This window comes from Cervus elaphus, chromosome 15 (assembly GCF_910594005.1).
Source record: "Cervus elaphus chromosome 15, mCerEla1.1, whole genome shotgun sequence".
NCBI classification, from domain to species: domain Eukaryota; kingdom Metazoa; phylum Chordata; class Mammalia; order Artiodactyla; family Cervidae; genus Cervus; species Cervus elaphus.
The window spans coordinates 29,718,294-29,736,799 of record NC_057829.1 but is presented as its reverse complement, the minus strand read 5'-3'; the positions used below and the strand labels follow the sequence as shown (position 1 = coordinate 29,736,799).

Below are 18,506 nucleotides of genomic sequence, written 5' to 3'. Positions count from 1 at the left end.
CAATGAGTATTCAGGACTGATTTCCCTTAGGATGGATGGGTGGATCTCCCTGCAGTCCAAGGGACTCTCAACAGTCTTCTGCAACACCACAGTTCAAAAGCATCCGTTCTTTGGGGCTCAGCTTTCTTATAGTCTAACTCTCACACCCATACATGACTACTGGAAAAACCATAGCTTTGACTAGACAGACCTTTGCTGGTAAAGTAACGTCTCTGCTTTTTAATATGCTGTCTAGGTTGGTCATAGCTTTTCTTCCAAGGAGCAAGCGTCTTTTAATTTCATGGTTGCAATCACCATCTGCAGTGATTTTGGACCCCCCAAAATAAAGTCTCTCACTGTTTCCATTGTTTCCCCATCTATGTGCCATGAAGTGATGGGACCAGATGCCATGATCTTAGTTTTCTGAATGTTGAGCTTTAAGCCAGCTTTTTCACTCTCCCCTTTCACTTTCATCAAGAGGCTCTTTAGTTCTTCTTCGCTTTCTGCCATAAGGGTGGTGTCATCTGCCTATCTGAGGTTATTGACACTTCTCCCAGCAATCTTGATTCCAGCTTGTGCTTCTTCCAGCCCAGCATTTTGCATGATGTACTCTGCAGATAAGTTAAATAAGCAGGGTGACAATACACAGCCTTGACATACTCCTTTCCCAATTTGGAACCAGTCTGTTGTTCCATGTTCAGTTCTTAACTGTTGCTTCTTGACCAGCAAACAGATTTCTCAGGAGGCAGGTCAGGTGGTCTGGTATTCCCATCTCTTTCAGAATTTTCCAGTTTGTTGTGATCCACACAATCAAAGGCTTTGGCATAGTCAATAAAGCAGAAATAGATGTTTTTCTGGAACTCTCTAACTTTTTCAATGATCCAGCAGATGTTGGCAATTTGATCTCTGGTTCCTCTGCCTTTTCTAAATCCAGTTTGAACATCTGGAAGTTCACGGTTCACAAATTGCTGAAACCTGGCTTGGAGAATTTTGAGCATTACTTTGCTAGCATGTGAGTTGAGTGCAATTGTGCGGTAGTTTGAGCATTCTTTGGCATTGCCTTTCTTTGGGATTGGAATGAAGAGTGACCTTTTCCAGTCCTGTGGCCACTGCTGAGTTTTCCAGATTTGCTGGCATATTGAGTGCAGCACTTTCACAGCATCGTCTTTTAGGATTTGAAATAGCTCAACTGGAATTCCATCACCTCCACTAGCTTTGTTCGAAGTGATGCTTTCCCAAGGCCCACTCGACTTCACATTCCAGGATGTCTGGCTCTAGGTGAGTGATCACGCCATCGTGATTATCTGGGTTAGGGGTCATGAAGATCATTTTTGTATAGTTCTTCTGTATATTCTTGCCATGTCTTCTTAATATCTTCTGCTTCTGTTAGGCCCATACCATTTCTGTCTTATATTGTGCCCATCGTTGCATGAAATGTTCCCTTGGCCTCTGTAATTTTCTTGAAGAGATCTCTAGTCTTTCCCATTCTATTGTTTTCCTTTGTTTCTTTGCAATGATCTCTGAGGAAGGCTTTCTTATCGCTCCTTGCTATTCTTTGGAACTCTGCATTCAGATGGGTATATCTTTCCTTTTCTCCTTTGCCTTTCACTTCTATTCTATTCTCAGCTATTTGTAAGGCCTCCTCAGACAACCATTTTGCCTGTTTGCATTTCTTTTTCTTGAGGATGGTCTTCATCACCACCTCCTGTACAATGTCATGAACCTCCGTCCATAGTTCTTCAGGCACTCTATCAGATCTAATCCCTTGAATCTATTTGTCACTTCCACTGTATAGTTGTAAGGGATTTGACTTAGGTCATACCTGAATGGCCTAGTGTTTTTCCCCACTTTCTTCAATTTAAGTCTGAATTTGGCAATAAGGAGTTCATGATCTGAGCCACAGTCAGCTCCCGGTCTTGTTTTTTGCTGACTGTATAAACCTTCATCTTTGGCTGCAAAGAATATAATCAATTTGATTTTGGTATTGACCATCTGGTGATGTTCATGTGTAGAGTCTTCTCTTGTGTTGCTGGAAGAGGGTGTTTGCTATGACCAGTGGGTTCTCTTGGCAAAATTCTATTAGCCTTTGCCCTGCTTCATTCTGTACTCCAAGACCAAATTTGCCTGTTACTCCAGGTGTTTCTTGACTTCCTACTTTTGCATTCCAGTCCCCTATAATGAAAAGGACATCTTTTTTGGTGTGTTAGTTCTAGAAGGTCTGTAGGTCTTCATAGAGCCACTCAACTTCAGCTTCTTCAGCATTATTGGTAGGGACATAGACTTGGATTATTGTGATAATCAATGGTTTGCCTTGGAAATGAACAGAGATCATTCTGTCATTTTTGAGACTGCATCCAAGTACCACATTTCAGACTCTTTTGTTGACTATGATGCCTACTCCTTTTCTTCTAAAAGGGATTCTTGCCCACAGTAGTAGATATAATGGTCATCTGAGTTAAATGCACCCATTCTGGTCCATTTTAGCTCACTGATTCCTAAAATATCGACATTCACTCTTGCCATCTCCTGTTTGACCACTTTCAATTTGCCTTGATTCATGGACCTAACATTCCAGGTTCCTATGCAATATTTCTCTTTACAGCATCGTATTTTACTTCATGTAAATTATCTGCAACAAAAGATCAATGAACTTCACTTGAACTAAAAAGCTCTGGATAAAATTTCAGGTATCTTATCCTTCCCCACTAAAAAAACCAAAGAGGTAGAAAGCAAAAAAAGACTACGACCATTTTTTTCTGAACAATTTTATGACTGAAACTCAGAAACTATATTCAGAGGAATTACAGAATAGACTAAAAGAGAAGTAGTTAAAGAAACTATTTACTTAATGGGTTATAATGAAATCTTAGCCCACAATGACATGTGAGAGACAGCTAAGCTTCCCTAAGAGCAGAAGCTAGTTCAAGAGTATTTTTGTGAACATTATCATACTCAAAAAAAACCTACTTCACAACTAACCTTTATGGTCCCTTATAGTTCAAAAACATTTTAACATATATGTGCAGCCTGTGCTCAATCATGTCCAACTCTTTGCGACCCCATGGACTTAGCCCACCAGGCTCCAGTATATATTTCACATATATAATTTCATCTAATCCTCATTAAACCTAACAAGATATAGCAAAAGTATCTTTATTTTACAAATGAGGAGGTTATATTCAGGAGATGAATTGATTAACCCAACTATGGTAGCATACCAACTAAAACTACATTTCCCAGAATTCTCTTCCCTGTGTGGTTTTAGGTTGGGATTAACTACAAGAGAAATTTATGTACAATTTGGGAGGTACAAGTAAAACATCATCCATTTCACTCCAAAGGCAGCTACTGGTTTAGAGGTAGTGAAGACAGAAAGGTATGGGTAGAATTTCAACTTATTCTTATTTATCCCCACCCCACCTCCAGCTCACCTTCCCAACCAAGCCCAAACTCATCACCAAATCCCCCACTGAAAACACACAGAAGTAGTAGCTTCAGAGAGCCAACAAAGCACCAACTCTCTTCACTGTTCAGCTGGGCGTGCCTAGTTGCTTCCTGAAAGCTCCAATTCCTTAACCCACACACCAGGACTGGTTTGTGATTTTCCTCTAATCCTTTTTGGCCCTTTATTTCCCTAGTTTTTTCTCACAATGAATAAGGTTTACTCCCTATAATAGGTTTCTTATTTCTTATTACTCACAGTGGAACTGAGTCTTAACTGATACACCAAGGTCACAATCTGTAGCAAAACATATATAAACCCAGTTTCTTCTAACACTAAGTCTAGAGCACCGTATATTTCATCAAAACAAAAGGTGGCAATTTAGAATAAATCCTTTGAGGCTTTTAAGGTTTCACCACTAATAACATACATTTTTCATTCATCTAACATATACATATATGACCAAGCCTAATACTAAAATTGTCTCTTGTAATGAGTTCTTCTCCTTTATGACAGGCCTAATAATTTTCTTTTAAACAATAAAATATTTACACAAACATTTCAAACGCTTCATAATCCAGGTATAACAGATAAGAAGAAACTATGAAATTCTAGAATTCTAAAGTGATAACACACACAGTCAAAAATTCACCAGAAGGGTGAACTCTGGTCACAGATTAGTTTAGAACCATTTGTAGTTGCCTGAAATAAATTCAGTCAATGCTAGTTTGGGATTCTGACAAAAGTCGCCTGATTAGTTTAAAAAAGAAAAAAAAGGAACAAAGAATCTGAACATACATTTAGTACTTATTCCTGGAGGCACAGCTTCAGAAGCACACATGGTAATGTTATTATATGGCAACTTTTAAATATCAACTTAAAAAGCAATATAGTGAATAGTTACTCTACAAAGATCATGACTACATATTAAAAGATCAATTAAAAAATATTTCCCAAACAACAACAAAAATGTTTCCCATGTAAGAGGCATTGGTGGCTTAGAACAAAATGTCCTATGAAAGTATCATACACAAAATCAAACACCTTGGATCAAAGAAGATTGCTGTGTTCTAGAGAAAACAGTTCTAGTGGTGATTAGATTATGAAAATTCTGGATATTCAAACAAATGACAAGTAAAAAAAAACAATTTTAATATCATTTCACGTAATATGTGATTGTAAAATGTATATAATGAAACTAAATTACAAGTACAAATTTGACATTTTGTAAACTTCTCTAAAAGTTTTTAGAATCAAGTTGGCCAAAAAGCTTTGTATTATACCCTCTTCTTGGAAGAATAAGTGCCTTGCATTTGGAATTCAGATACACGTAGCATTTATTTGACTGACTGTCCTCAACTCACTCAGTGAGTCCAAGGTGGTTTCTAAAACCATAATACTGTAAAATTAATTAGCCTCTGAGCCTTGATTCAGTTGAGTTCATTATAATCAGTGAATCTGCCAATGAGTATTAATCCCTTTTATTTAAAAAAAAATCATATTCTCAAGGAGCTGCTTGGTATGATAGAAAAAGCATTTAATTGGGAATCAGGAGATTTGGATTCCGGTCCAATGCTGTCATTAAGGGGCAGGGTAACCCAATTCTAGGGCTCATTTCTACAATCTTGAATTCTATAACGTAAAAGATATTAAACACTAACCATGTAACCTCGTTGCTGGTCCTAGATGTTCTTTATTTCAGTTTTGACTTTCCATTTCCCAGGCTTTCTTCTTCCTCTTTGGCATTTGTGATGAACAAAATCTATCAGCTTTACAGGCAAACATTCTTATATTGCTCTTACAAAACAATCCTGATATTTTCAAAGAATTACTAAGTCACACCATTAATAATAATGAATTTAGGAGCATATCAGGTGCTATTGATTGTCTCCAAGGGCTGAACATGTTTTCATGTAAGCAGGTGAAAAAATACTTATTAAATGAAATAGTGATATTTTTCTCATTTAAGTATTTCCAGCTAGAAAACTAAAACTCTAGAAGACTGAGAAAAATCTGTTGTAGACTAATGAAACCAGTTCATTATTGGATCACATTCAGTGCAAAGTATAAATTCTATAGTTTTGGATTAATCAGATCATTTAATTTCTTGGCCTTCCCTACTTAAAAATCACCTTGCAGTATATTCAGTACACAGAAAAACAGCAACTTGAGAAAAGTCATTATGCTGAAAACAAACAAGTGTCACTTTCGTTGCTGACCAATCTTCCCTGTTTTGTGCATGTCAGTCTTCCCCAAACAAGGAAATATCAAGTACAAGTGAGTAGCACAAGTGACTAAACGTATATGGAGTCTGAATTATGACATTTGGGGTACTAAGAATATTTTAAATAAAAGCATACTTAATATTTACCACAAAGTAATATCAAAACAATTAGTTATTATACTCTATTGGCATGCAAAGAATTAATGCAGGTCAGTTAATTTAATGTTGCATTTTTACAATTTAAATCAAGATTTTGAGATTATAATTAAGAAGCAAATAATATTGTTTTATAGGAATAAAGCATGGAATTATTAATTTGGATAATTCTATTTGTTTTATAGCTACACCTCTTAATGATATTTTTAAAAGCTTGGTCTTAAAACATAAAGAGATCTCAGGTATTTTAAGTATAAAATACAAATGAAATTACTTATAAGCAGCTTTCATGAAGGGCTGCTGCTGAGTTTTTTTAAATTAATATTCTGCTCTGACAGCGGGGAACCCAGCTGAAAGTTTTCTCAGGTGTGCAGGTCAAAAACTACAGAGAACCAGCAGCCAAAAGAATTAAGATAATCAACCAATGCCAAATCAATCAAGCATGTACTAACAAGTTTAAGATCGTTGGTGCATAAGCACTATTTATTAAGAAAGAAGACTTCATGTTACACTAAAAAAAATTAAGTTGTGTCATTTCAACCTTTAGACCCTCATTTTTATTTTTCCTAACTTAGATTACCAATTATGATCATAAAGTTGAAAAAGTTCATCCTGAAACAGATAATATATTTAATAACCAATTTACATTTAGGGAATTTATCACTTCTTTCAATTCTTTCTTTTTTCTGGTTACAGAATTAACACAACCCATTAGGGAAGATTTAAAACACACATAAAAGGACAAGGAAAAAAAACAAAATTCACCCATAATCCTATCACCCACAGATCTACTATTCTACTACAGTTCTCTTCTACAATATCTGTAGGCAAGCTTTTTCAATTACTTAATCATCATGATATTAAATATTTTCCTAAAAACATGTTAACAACTGCATGATATTCTATACAGTTAACTATTGAATTGCACTGGAAAAAGAGAATAAATCATTTAAGATTAATCCAAGAGTATGGCACTTGCCTTTTAAGACAGTTGAAAAATTTGTGTTTTCTGTAAAATGTGTATACATTAAGTATTAAAACACAGGTCATTTAAATCCTAATAAGATTCTAGACTCCTTTCCAACATCTTTTTTAAATTTAAATAAAGAAAGTAAAGCAAAGAGTAACCTAGAAAACGTGCAATTTTTTAATTTTTAATGTTCAGTTCAGTTCAGTTCAGTCGCTCAGTCGTGTCCGTGTCCGACTCTTTGCGACCCCATGAGTCGCAGCACGCCAGGCCTCCCTGGAGGCCTGGAGTCCATCACCAACTCCTGGAATTTACTCAGACTCATGCCCATCCAGTCGGTGATGCCATCCAGCCATCTCATCTTCTGTCGTCCCCTTCTCCTCCTGCCCTCAATCCCTCCCAGCATCAGGGTCTTTTCCAATGAGTCAACTCTTCGCATGAGGTGGCCAAAGTATTGGGGTTTCAGCTTTAGCATCAGCTAAATAGTGACAAAAGAAAAGTCTGACCAAAAAATCTGCTTCAATCAATAAAATGTATTTTCCTGTCATATCATACAATTTTTGTAGAGCATTTTCATTAAATTAAAAATTTGAGCTATTCATCTTTCATCACACTACACACCTTGAAGAGTTTCTCTACTAATTATGACAAATTTGAGCTAAATACCTACCTCTCTTTTCCAGTCTCTGGAATGGCCTAATAATATTCATTTTAACCACAACTGGCAAAGATTAGGAACATACCTAATTTTCCTACACAGCTAATTATGGAGAAATGGTAGAAAAATAGTAACTCCAATATACTTTTAGTGATAAATGTTAACTTATAAAAATAATTATTATATAATATATTCAAAGAGAAATAAAAATCTACAAGAAAAATGCAAATACAGAAGATTTTCCATTGTGAGAAGAAAAAATCATCTATCCAAATTTAACACATTCAAGGTGAAAATATAATGTGAAACCCTCAATATTTTGTTTCTAAATTCACAGTCATAAAGGGTGGTATTAAAATTCATGGGCCTAAAGTCAAGCAAAACTTCTTCACTGAGAACTACAACACACTGCCAAGAGTAATTAAAGAAGAATTAAACACTGTTAAGATGTTGCTTCTCTCTGAAATAGATTCAACATCCTCAGGATAATCCCAAAAGGTCTCTGTGAGGAAATTGATAAGCTGATTCTAAAATAAAAGGCAATGTAAAGGATCTAGTATATCCAAAGTAATCTCATAAAAGAACAAAGTTGAAGGACTTACAGAAACTGACTTCAATTCAATATTTACTATACTGTGTTACTGGCATAAAGAGTGACAAGTAAATCAACAGAACAGAATAAATCCATATTTCTAAGGTTATTTGATTTTCAGCAAGGGCATTAAAGCAATTCAGTGGACAAGTAAAGTCTATTCAGCAAATGGTGCTGAAGTAACTAGATATCCATTCAGGTAAAGAAAAATGAACCTCAACATCTACCTCACATCATAGACAAATATTAACACATAACAGATCACAGACCTAAACAAAAAAAGCTCATATCACAGTTTTTAAGAAAAATATAAGAGTATCTTCATAAATTGAGGGCAGGCAAAAGTTTTTTAGATGAACATAGAAAGCAATAATCATAAAGGCAAAAATTGATAAATCAGACTTTATAAAAATTTAAAACTTGCTTATCAAAAGAAACTATTAAGGAAAAAAGGTATGCCTGGGACTGGAGAAGAAAATTGTAAAACATACAGCTGACATAGACTGCTAACTAGAATATATACAGAATTTCAACCACTCCTCAATAAAAAGACAAAACAATTCAATGTTTTTCATCAGCAAAAGATTTTACAGATTCTTCACCGAAGAAAATAAATATGGCCAATAAGCAAATGAAAAAATGCTCAACAGCAATAGTCACCACAGAAATGAAAATTAAACCACAGTGAAATGCAACTACATATCCACCAGAATACCTAAAATTAGCAAGACCATCGAACACCAAATGTTGATGAGGATGTAGAGCAACTAGAACTCTCATATATCGCTGTTAGGAATGTAAAACAGTTCTGCTTCTGAAGAAAATCTAGTCGTTCCTTATAGAACCAAATATAATGTTACCCTATATCGTAGTGACTCAGCAGGAAATCTACTCCTGAGTAATTTTCCTTGAGAAATGAAAACACGTTCACCAAAAGACTTGTCCAAAAATATTAACAGCAACTTTATTCATAGCAGCCAAAATGAAACGGCCTAGATGTCCACCAATAAGAGAACAGATAAACCATGGAATGTTGATAAGCAATAAAAAGAAATTAATTAATTCATACAACATGAAAGAATCTAAAAACATTATACTGAGTGAAAGAAGCACTATATAAAGCAGAATAGACATGTGATTCCATTAGTAAGAAATTTCAGAATAGGATAACCTTAATTTAGTGTTGAAAAAGAATCATAATAATGGTTCCTCTCAGAGGGTAGGAGCGAAAGTGACTACAAAGAGGAATAAGGGAAGAATTCTCTGGGGTGATGATAATGTTCTAGATCTTGATAGAAAACTGGGTTACAAACATTCATGCATCTGTCAAAACTCAGCACATGTACACTGAAGATTTGTGTGTTTCAATGTATGAAAATGTATGTAAATACAAAAAACTTTAAAGGACTGAACTCTAGGTGATGCTATGTATGTTGAAATACTTACGGGGAAACATACTGATGTCTGCAACTTACTTTTAAGATGCATTCAAAAAGCAGATGAAGTCATGGATGGACAAAAGAATGGATAGGTAAAAAAGTAAGTAGAGTAAAATGTCAATGATAAAATCTAGGTGGTGGGTATATGGTTAATTATATATGATACATTTAATAATAAAGTCAAAGAAAAACATCAGTCTATCCTTGAGGGTCAACTATAACATAGACAGCTAAAGAAACTGTAAATGAATAGCATTAATATGGGTTACATATTAAATAATATGAAAATATTTACCTCATTGCAGTTCTCTGGTATTTTTAATATTGGTCATAGTACTGGAGTGGGTAGCCTATCCCTTCTCCAGGGCATCTTCCCAACCAGAAATTGAACCAGGGTCTCCTGCATTGCAGGCAGATTCTTTACTAGCTGAGCTACCAGGAAAGCCCCAAAGAACTTCTAGGTTGACCACCTAATTCCCAAACCAAAAAAGCTCTGCTATGAGACCTATAAATAACAAGCAATCAACCAATGGTACAGTGACAATCAAGTACACTCACTGACAATTTCTGGTTGCAAAGAAAAAATATATATAAAACTCCTTGACAATAAATTTCAGAACCCACTTGGAGATTATAATTAAATGAAGACATAACAAATATAAAAACACTGGTGAAAGGCTAACATAACAATACCAACTATAAGAACTCTTAAAGAAATCCTTTCCCTACACACTGAGCCTACCATTTTATGATTAACATGATGAAAGGCTAACGTAACAATGGGATATATCAATCGTAAGAACTCTTAAAGAAATCCTTTCCCTGCACACCAAGCCTACCATTTGATGATTAACACTTTCTACAATCTCTTCAATAAGAGAAAAGGAAGAAAATAATTTGGAAGAGATCCAGGACAGAGTTTTTTTTTTTTTTTAAGAAGTTAAAAGTACTCAGAAAAATCATTACTTAACCTTGGGAAGAAAATAAGAATCTTGAAAAGTACTTGATCTACAGAAAGTTATTCTCCATACACATGAGTACAAATGAAGATTTCATTTAAATTAAACAGCAAGGGACTTGAAACAGATGTCAAACATTAAGGAAACACCCAAGGAAGTCTGTAAAATTCACCCATGTATTTATAAACAGGATAGAACCTTAACTATGACTGAGAATAATTGTGGTCTGCACAACACTGTAAGTCAACTATATGTCAATTCTAAAAACATATAATAATAATACTAATAATGTTAAGTCCAACCTAAAGGTATAGTAAGCCTCAAACTCTTCGTTCTACATTATTATTTGATATTAAATATTTGCATAATAATTATGGTTATCAGAATTTCTTATTGCATGATGGAGGAAAAAAGGTAGACTACTAGAAAAGAGAAGCGTATACTCTTTTTTTTTTTTTAGCTTCCCTCCTGGAACAATCCTATGATATTGAAAACCAAGAGATGAATTTTTAAAACTACCAAGTCTGAAATTTTTAGCTAAAAACTTCACAGTTCTTGTAATGCAGTAATTTTTTTAGATACTACAATAGGGCAGAAAAACAGCAACAGAGATATTCCAAAATCATGTATACAGTTACTTTACCTAAAACAGAGAATCCTATATTAAAATTTTTTAAAGAAACAAAGTTATATTCACATCTACAATTTTAAAGTGTTTTCTTAACCTTGTGCTAAACAAGCTTAAGCATTTACTTTTTCCTAAGATGACAAAATCATGTCTCCACCTTAAGCACAGGGTGGAAGTCAACTGGGCAAGAGCCAAAATTAACAATGACAATTTAATACTTTATGTGGGGAAAGAAAACAAAACAACTTATTTCCCAATATGCCCTTAGTCCAGATGATGGGATACAATTAAATACTATTAAAACATATTCTAATGTGCATGTGGTAACAACTTTGTTAATGTTATGTAGTATAACTTATCCTAATCCTACTAGGATAAGGAACATACTATTGGTTATATCTGCAGATTTTAAGACCTCATGGAATTTTAAAAATCAGATTGTTTACACATCTAATCCACAGAGTCTAAATTATGTATAGCCTAGGGTTTAATGCACTTACAGTTCCTTATGCTTCTCTTCAGCCAAAATCTGGTCATTAGGTTTAAGAGAATACCTGTAACACAAAAACAAAAATATACTGGTCAAATAAACATATGAGTATGTTTGCCTCATGGACATCTGACTGTAGTTTCTACATACAGCCAGTTGACCCCAAGCAAATAAACACTACTACACTGATAATAGGTCTCTATCTTAATTGATAAAACATTAAAAATATGTCTGAGTTCTTTGATGCTGTTAGTCACTTCAACCAACACCACCTCAGTAACGAAAGGGAGATGAACTTGACCATGCTTTAAAAATATGAGGTATCTTCTTTTTTTTTTTTTTGAGGTATCTTCAATATTCTTCAGTAGTGACTCATCTATAATGTTACATTTATCCAGCAGTACAAAATTCAAGAAACTACTCCAAGGTTATGATTTAACAGTTCACAAAACAATACAAAGCTATTCTTTCATTAAATATATAGTAGGGACTTCCCTAGTGGTCCAGTGGTTAAGACTCCACGCTTCCAAAGCGGGGGGTGTGGGTTCTTACTCTGGTCTGGGAGCTAAAATCCCATATGCCATGTTGTACGGCCAGAAGAGGAAAAAAAGCAATATACAGTAAACATTTATTACATACCAGACTATGTACGAGGTAATGTAACACAGGAGGGAAAATAAGCTTTGGAGTTCTTAACTAAACCATTAACTAGCTTAGTGACCATAGGCAATTCTTTCAACTATAAGTTTCCCTGACTATAAAATAGAGGCTACCATAAATATAAGAATAGGGATATTCCAATATCATATAGTTTACACTACTGAAGGTCACAGAAATAGGCAAACAACAAAGGACAGGTATTCATTTTCCACTTGTACTCATCCTTTTCCTAAAATTAACTGTCTGACAGCAGAGAGGTCATCTAATTCTCCTTTCTTGCCTCCCCTTCCACAAGTGCCTTTATTCACTTTATAAAAAGAATGGCACACATCTTTTCCACCCTGAATGTAACCATACTGCAATGCCTAAGTATAAAAATCTCTTAAGTATTAAACAAGGAATGATTCATAATACTTTGTCTTCAAAGCCTATGGCTTCCTGTTTTATACACTATTACAGTAAATAATAAAGACAGAAATTTAAAATGAGGAATTGGGATAGAATGTTCTATTTTCAGATATACTCAGAAGTTGATTACAATTTTCATTTTAAAACTTCATCATTTCTAGCCCATGTTCATCATCAGAGAATACATTCCTTTTCAAGGAGAGCTCTGTGAAACAAAGCTAAGAGAGTTTCTAAAAAAGAACAAGAAAGACAAAGTCAATTTACTTCTTCCAAGGAACACTCTTTAAACAAGTCTTCTTGCCTTACATCTACCAAGGATTAAGTATCAAAGATGGCTGTTACAGGAACATGAATAAATCAATTTATTTGAATTGAAAAAATGAACTCAGACTTCTTACATCATGAAAGTAAATCTCATTGGCGTGACAAGGAAAGATCAGTTTTGCCAAAAAGGTTTCAAGATAGACACTGGCTTTAAACTGAATAAATGGTTTTGGTTAAAACGTGTTTAAGTCACCTGATAAAAACATCTTATCAAAGAAATATCCTTTTGACATAGGTATATTGAAGTTAACAAGATTTAGCTTTTCTCAATATCCTCTGAACAATGCCTATGAATAAAACACTAACATACAATTACTACTTAATATAATTATATTAAGAAGCTTTAATAAAGCCTTTTTGGTATACTTCCCAGAATTTCAAGTCTTTAATGACTCTAATGACTCTGGTAAGTCAGGTGATTTCTATTCTTTGCTTCCAACAAAACTGAAAAAGGTCTTAATCAAATTATCAGCTGATAGATAAATAAAAATAATTCTGATGATAAATCATTTGATGTTAGAAAAGTTCAAATAATTGAGTAAAAATTTCTGAAACAAAACTGTCCATTATCATTCAATTAATTATATAAACAGAGTACTCAGAACTTAGATCTCTAAAAGAAAAAAAAGGAGGAAAAAAAAACCAGTGCTGAACATTGTCTTACTGTAGCACTGGGTATTATTTATCCACAAAAGGTTCAATTAATTGAAAAAAATTAAAGATCAGCTTCATCCATCTTATTAAAAGATGCATTTCCATAAACTTCTTATTTTCTTGCTTAATAATGATTTAACATTTAATACATTTATATTGTTTTACTAATTGTATGCTAATTAAAATAACTAGAAAAATATATTTTAAATTTGACTTCATACATATAGTTGTTCAAAGACACACGATAGGGTGATCAATATTCAAGAAAGCTTTGCATGCATAAAAATATATTGCCTTCATAATGTATACATTATATATTATATGCAAAACATAATTCATACATAAAAAATACATCACAAAAGGATGAAATCTGGTGGGAAAAGTGTAATAGAAATACAAATTTAAACAGAAAAAGGAATATAAATTTTTTAATGTTAAGAAAGAAGTTGTTTGTATCTTTTTATACATGTATAATGAATGGTGGGTATCAAACCACTATATTATTTACACTCCAGTAAAAGAATGATTTACCAGTTTTATTTAACATTAAAATATAAAAATCATAAATACTTAAATGAGTGAGGAAGTACTTACTTATCAAAACATTTTCATGAAAGTAAAAGCTTGAAACCAGTGGATTTGATGATCTCTCTCTCTTAGCAAAGTGCTTGCTATATACAAAATAGGAACTCAATATAACTTTCCTTTTCCCTTTTCTTTTTTTTTAAACATGTATTGTGTGCTTAACAACGCTGTGGCACAGCATTAAACACTTTTAATATATTAGCTCCTTTTTTTTTTTGGCCCTACCACGAGGCCAGTAGGATCTTAGTTCGCTGACCAGGGATTGAAGCTATGTCCCCTGAAATGGAAGTAGGGAGTCCCAACTGTTACACCACCAGGGAATTCCCTTACGTTCCTTCTCTAGATGGTTAGTGAAAGAGAAATAACAAAAACGTCTTGCCCTTATGTGTGTGCTAGCCGCTCAGTCGTGTCCAACTCTTTGTGACCCTATGGACTATAGCCCACCAGGGACCTCTGTCCATGGGATTGTCCAGGCAAGAATACTGGAGTGGGTTTCCATTCCCTTCTCCAGGGGATCTTCCTAACCAAGGCATCAAACCCAGGTCTCCTGCATTGCAGGCAGATTCTTTACCCTCTGAGCTACCAGGGAAGCCTGTCTTGCCCTTAGGGATCTCACAATTCAGTAGACAAATCAGAATAAAAGTAACCACTCATAGTGTCATAAGTATTGACATTACAATAAAGTTAAGTACAATACAGAAGAGGAAGTACTGTCTCTTTTGTAAGAGTCCAAAGAAAGGACAGTTTTTATCTGTTGCCCAACTTTCTCTTCCTCTCCCATTTCATCTCTTCTGTGTTCCTTCCCCATAAAAAACCTTTCCTCCTTTTAAAGAATTGTGGTGCTGGAGTGTCAGGGAATGTTTAACAGGATTCCTACGTGCTGTTTCTCATAAATCCTCTGTTCCTTATCAATTTCTGGCAACAGAAATGAGTGGAATGGCACGCCACTCCCAGGACTGAGGATGAGACATACGTGAATCTCCTTCAGTAAATATTCTCCTTAGGACAAAACTGCTTAGTCGCGATCCTCTTTCTTGAGATCTCGCTTGTCTCCTGACCGTAGTACCATTGTTAATCCCTTGTTCCCTTGGTAACGATTATTGTACATTTGGTTTTCTGATCTTTATCACTGTCGAAAGAAATTCCTTGTACAACAGCCTATATATACTCACAGAAAGATCATTAAAGCACCTTTGCTCCATCAGAGCTTGGGTCCCCGTGTCTCTCTCCCCCTCTCCCCCTTTCCCCCTCCCTCTCCCTCTCCTTCCCTCCCTCCACCTAATTCTCTGGAGCGTAGAAACCCCACCAAGCTCATTCTCCTGCCCCAGCTTTCAAGACCCCCTCGAGAGGGCGCCCTGTGCCCTCGTGAGCGGTGCAAGCCCTGTTCTAGGGTTTTATTGGTTCTCTTCATAAACCAGGGAATATCAGCTTCTTTCTCTCTTTCACTTCCTTACCATCGACCCCGAACCACCAGGTTCCGGTCCATTAAAGGACCGCAGCACTGGAGAAGACTTGAGAGTCCCTTGGACAGCAAGATCAAATCACTCAATCCTAAAGGAAATCAACCCTGAATATTCATTGGAAGGACTTATGCTGAAGTTGAAGCTCCAATACTTTGGACACTTGATGCAAAGAACCAACTCACTGGAAAAGACCCTGATGCTGGGAAAGATTGAGGGCAGGAGGAAAAAGCAGATACAGAGGAGATGGTTAGGTGGCATCATTGACACAATGGATATGAATCTGAGCACACTCCAGGAGATAGTGAAAGACAGAGAGGCCTACCGTGCTGCAATCCATTGAGTCAGACACAACTTATCAACTGAACAACAACTTTTAAAGTCTCAGGGTAAGAATTTAAAGGGAATAGCGAAGGTAGACCATAAGAAAGATCCACATTATAGGCAAGAAGAAGGCAAGGACAGCTTAACTGTGATCAAATCACTCAAAGACATTCTACTTTGCAGATTCGAGTACATCCTTAGGTCCTCAACAATAAATTTGCAAGATCCATTATTTCTCTTTCTTTTTTTTATTTTTTAAATTATAAAAGTATGATAACACATATACAGGAGACTTGGAAAGTATAGAACAAAGTTACATGTAGTTCCACTATATATTACAATTATCTTTTTAAGTAGATAAATTAAGATTTTAGTTGGAGTTTCAGTATCAAACTCTCAAAAACTAACAGAATGAATACATAGAAAAGTAGAAGGATAAGTAAACCTGAAAAGTACTATGAACCAAGCCAAAATAATTAAGATTTATATAATTGTCACACAATAGTAGAATAAAAATTCTAGTTTCCACAGACTATAAATCAAGAGACCCTGGAACATACCCAGGGACATAAAATAAGGCACAAAAATTTCATGGTCTAATACATAATACAGTCTATTCTGTTATCACTGAGGAATTATGTTAGAAATCAAAGATATTTGAAAAGAAGCCACATATTTTTAAGTACAATGTAGCATTCACCAAGAGAGACCTTTGATTATCCATTGAAAGCCTCAATAAAGTTAAAAGACTGAAAAGACACAGAGGGTCACTACAGAGAAGGAAGCGTTTAAATAAGAAATTAATATCAAAATGCAAGGTCGATTTTAAACTATTCTACTGGGAGATTAGCTCTCTAACCCCAAACTTCAAAATGTCCAGTCTCTCCTTAGTATTTCTTTCTCTGATATGATTTTCCCCTGCTCGAAACCAGGTAACTTTCCATCTCAATAACCTTTATTTTTCTTTGTCTTTTCTGGTTTTTTCAGTTTTATCTTCCTTATTTCTTCCTTGACTCTTGTACCCTTCTTCTTAAGAACCTGACTTACCACCAAGAGCAAGCCAAACTGCTAGGTTTGCAGACACAGTTTTATACTTAAAACACTGCCTCAAATTCATTTTGGAAGGCAAGATATAAATTACAATTATAAATGTAAAAGTAAATATACCATCAGGTCCACAATCCTTACTAATGAAATGGAGCTACTACTCAATGAAACATTTAATGTTAATATTTGCTTTTAAAATGTCTGTTTAAATGTGGGACTAAATTAAATGCAGTTCTCTTTTTCATTTAGTGTATCTTGTTCTGTCAACCCAACTTCTGTTGGCAGAACAAAAGATATACAGATTTTTTAATCTCTTATTACATTTAACTTATTCTCTGAATATTCAATGTTTTAAATTAATAAAATTGAAAGGGAAAATTCAACTTAGTAAGAAGTAGAAAGTAGAGAGCTATACTTCAACTTTCTACTCAGTCTTCTCCAGAATAATACAACACATAAACTATTTTTCACTTGAGTTTTGATTCCTAAAGACATGATTAAACAGATGTTCTGCTTTTATATCATTTCTTAGATGTCAAACATGAACAAAGTTCCTAAAAAAGCCATAGACAGCAAAAGGGTACCATGGTATTTCTCAACCTTTTTTCTACCTGAATTTACGAGAGGGAAAAGACCATACACTCCAATCATCAGGAGAGGACACAGGCAAAGGCCCTCTCTATCTTGCCTCTAGTCTCCACAAAGTCTGAGTCTTCTGTACGAGACTGAAACAAACATTATTCATTCAAATGTGTTATTTCCCTGAAGATTAGCATAACTTAGAACTTAAGGCTCAGAAAGGTCTTTGAAGAGACTGTTAAGCCCAAAAACAGCTCGGTCATAAATGAAATGCCCTACCAATGTCAGATAGTTAATGCCAAACTAGGACTTGCTATACAGCAGGATGATAACAAACAGTCCATAAATACTTGCAACTAAGATTGCCCTCTTGAGAATCAAACAAGTAAAATTCTAGAAATCTACAAATATTACCGTATAAACCAAAGAAACTTAATGGTATCCTGCAAAGTTCTATAAAGTTGACAGAATCAATCAGACAGTATGCATAGAGCAAGATTTTAAACTTAACATGTTTAAATGCTTCTTGCAACTGAAAAATAAAAGTTGATTAAAACATATTAAGGGAATTCCCTGGCAGTCTAGTGGTTAGGACTTCATGTTCTCACTGCCTGGGGTCTGGGTTCAATCGCTGGTTAGGGCACTAAGATCTCCGCAAGGTGTGCACTATGGCAAAAAAAAAAATAAATGTTAGAAAGCACAGAGAACTATATTCAATATCCTATGATAAACCATTATGGAAATATTATTTTAAAAAATGAATGTATATATATGTATTACTGAATCACTTTGTGGTACCACAATAATTAACATAACACTGTAAATCAACTATACTTCAATTTAAAAAAATACAAAAATGACCCATACTAGAAAGGAAGAAAAAGGAGATCAAAAGTGTTAATCCACTAATCACTAAGGCTGAAATTTAAGA

General features: G+C 34.7%; 1 protein-coding gene across 7 annotated transcripts in view; it reads right to left on the bottom strand.

Annotated features, from left to right (window-relative positions):
* ADK (adenosine kinase) overlaps positions 1 to 18,506 on the bottom strand; it is a 551,078-nt gene that overhangs the window by 465,937 nt on the left and 66,635 nt on the right. For all 7 annotated transcript variants that reach the window (XM_043925032.1, XM_043925036.1, XM_043925033.1 and 4 more), the window contains exon 3: positions 11,545 to 11,598. In XM_043925032.1, coding sequence (XP_043780967.1) covers positions 11,545 to 11,598 — 54 coding nt within the window. The remainder of the gene's footprint in view (positions 1 to 11,544; positions 11,599 to 18,506) is intronic.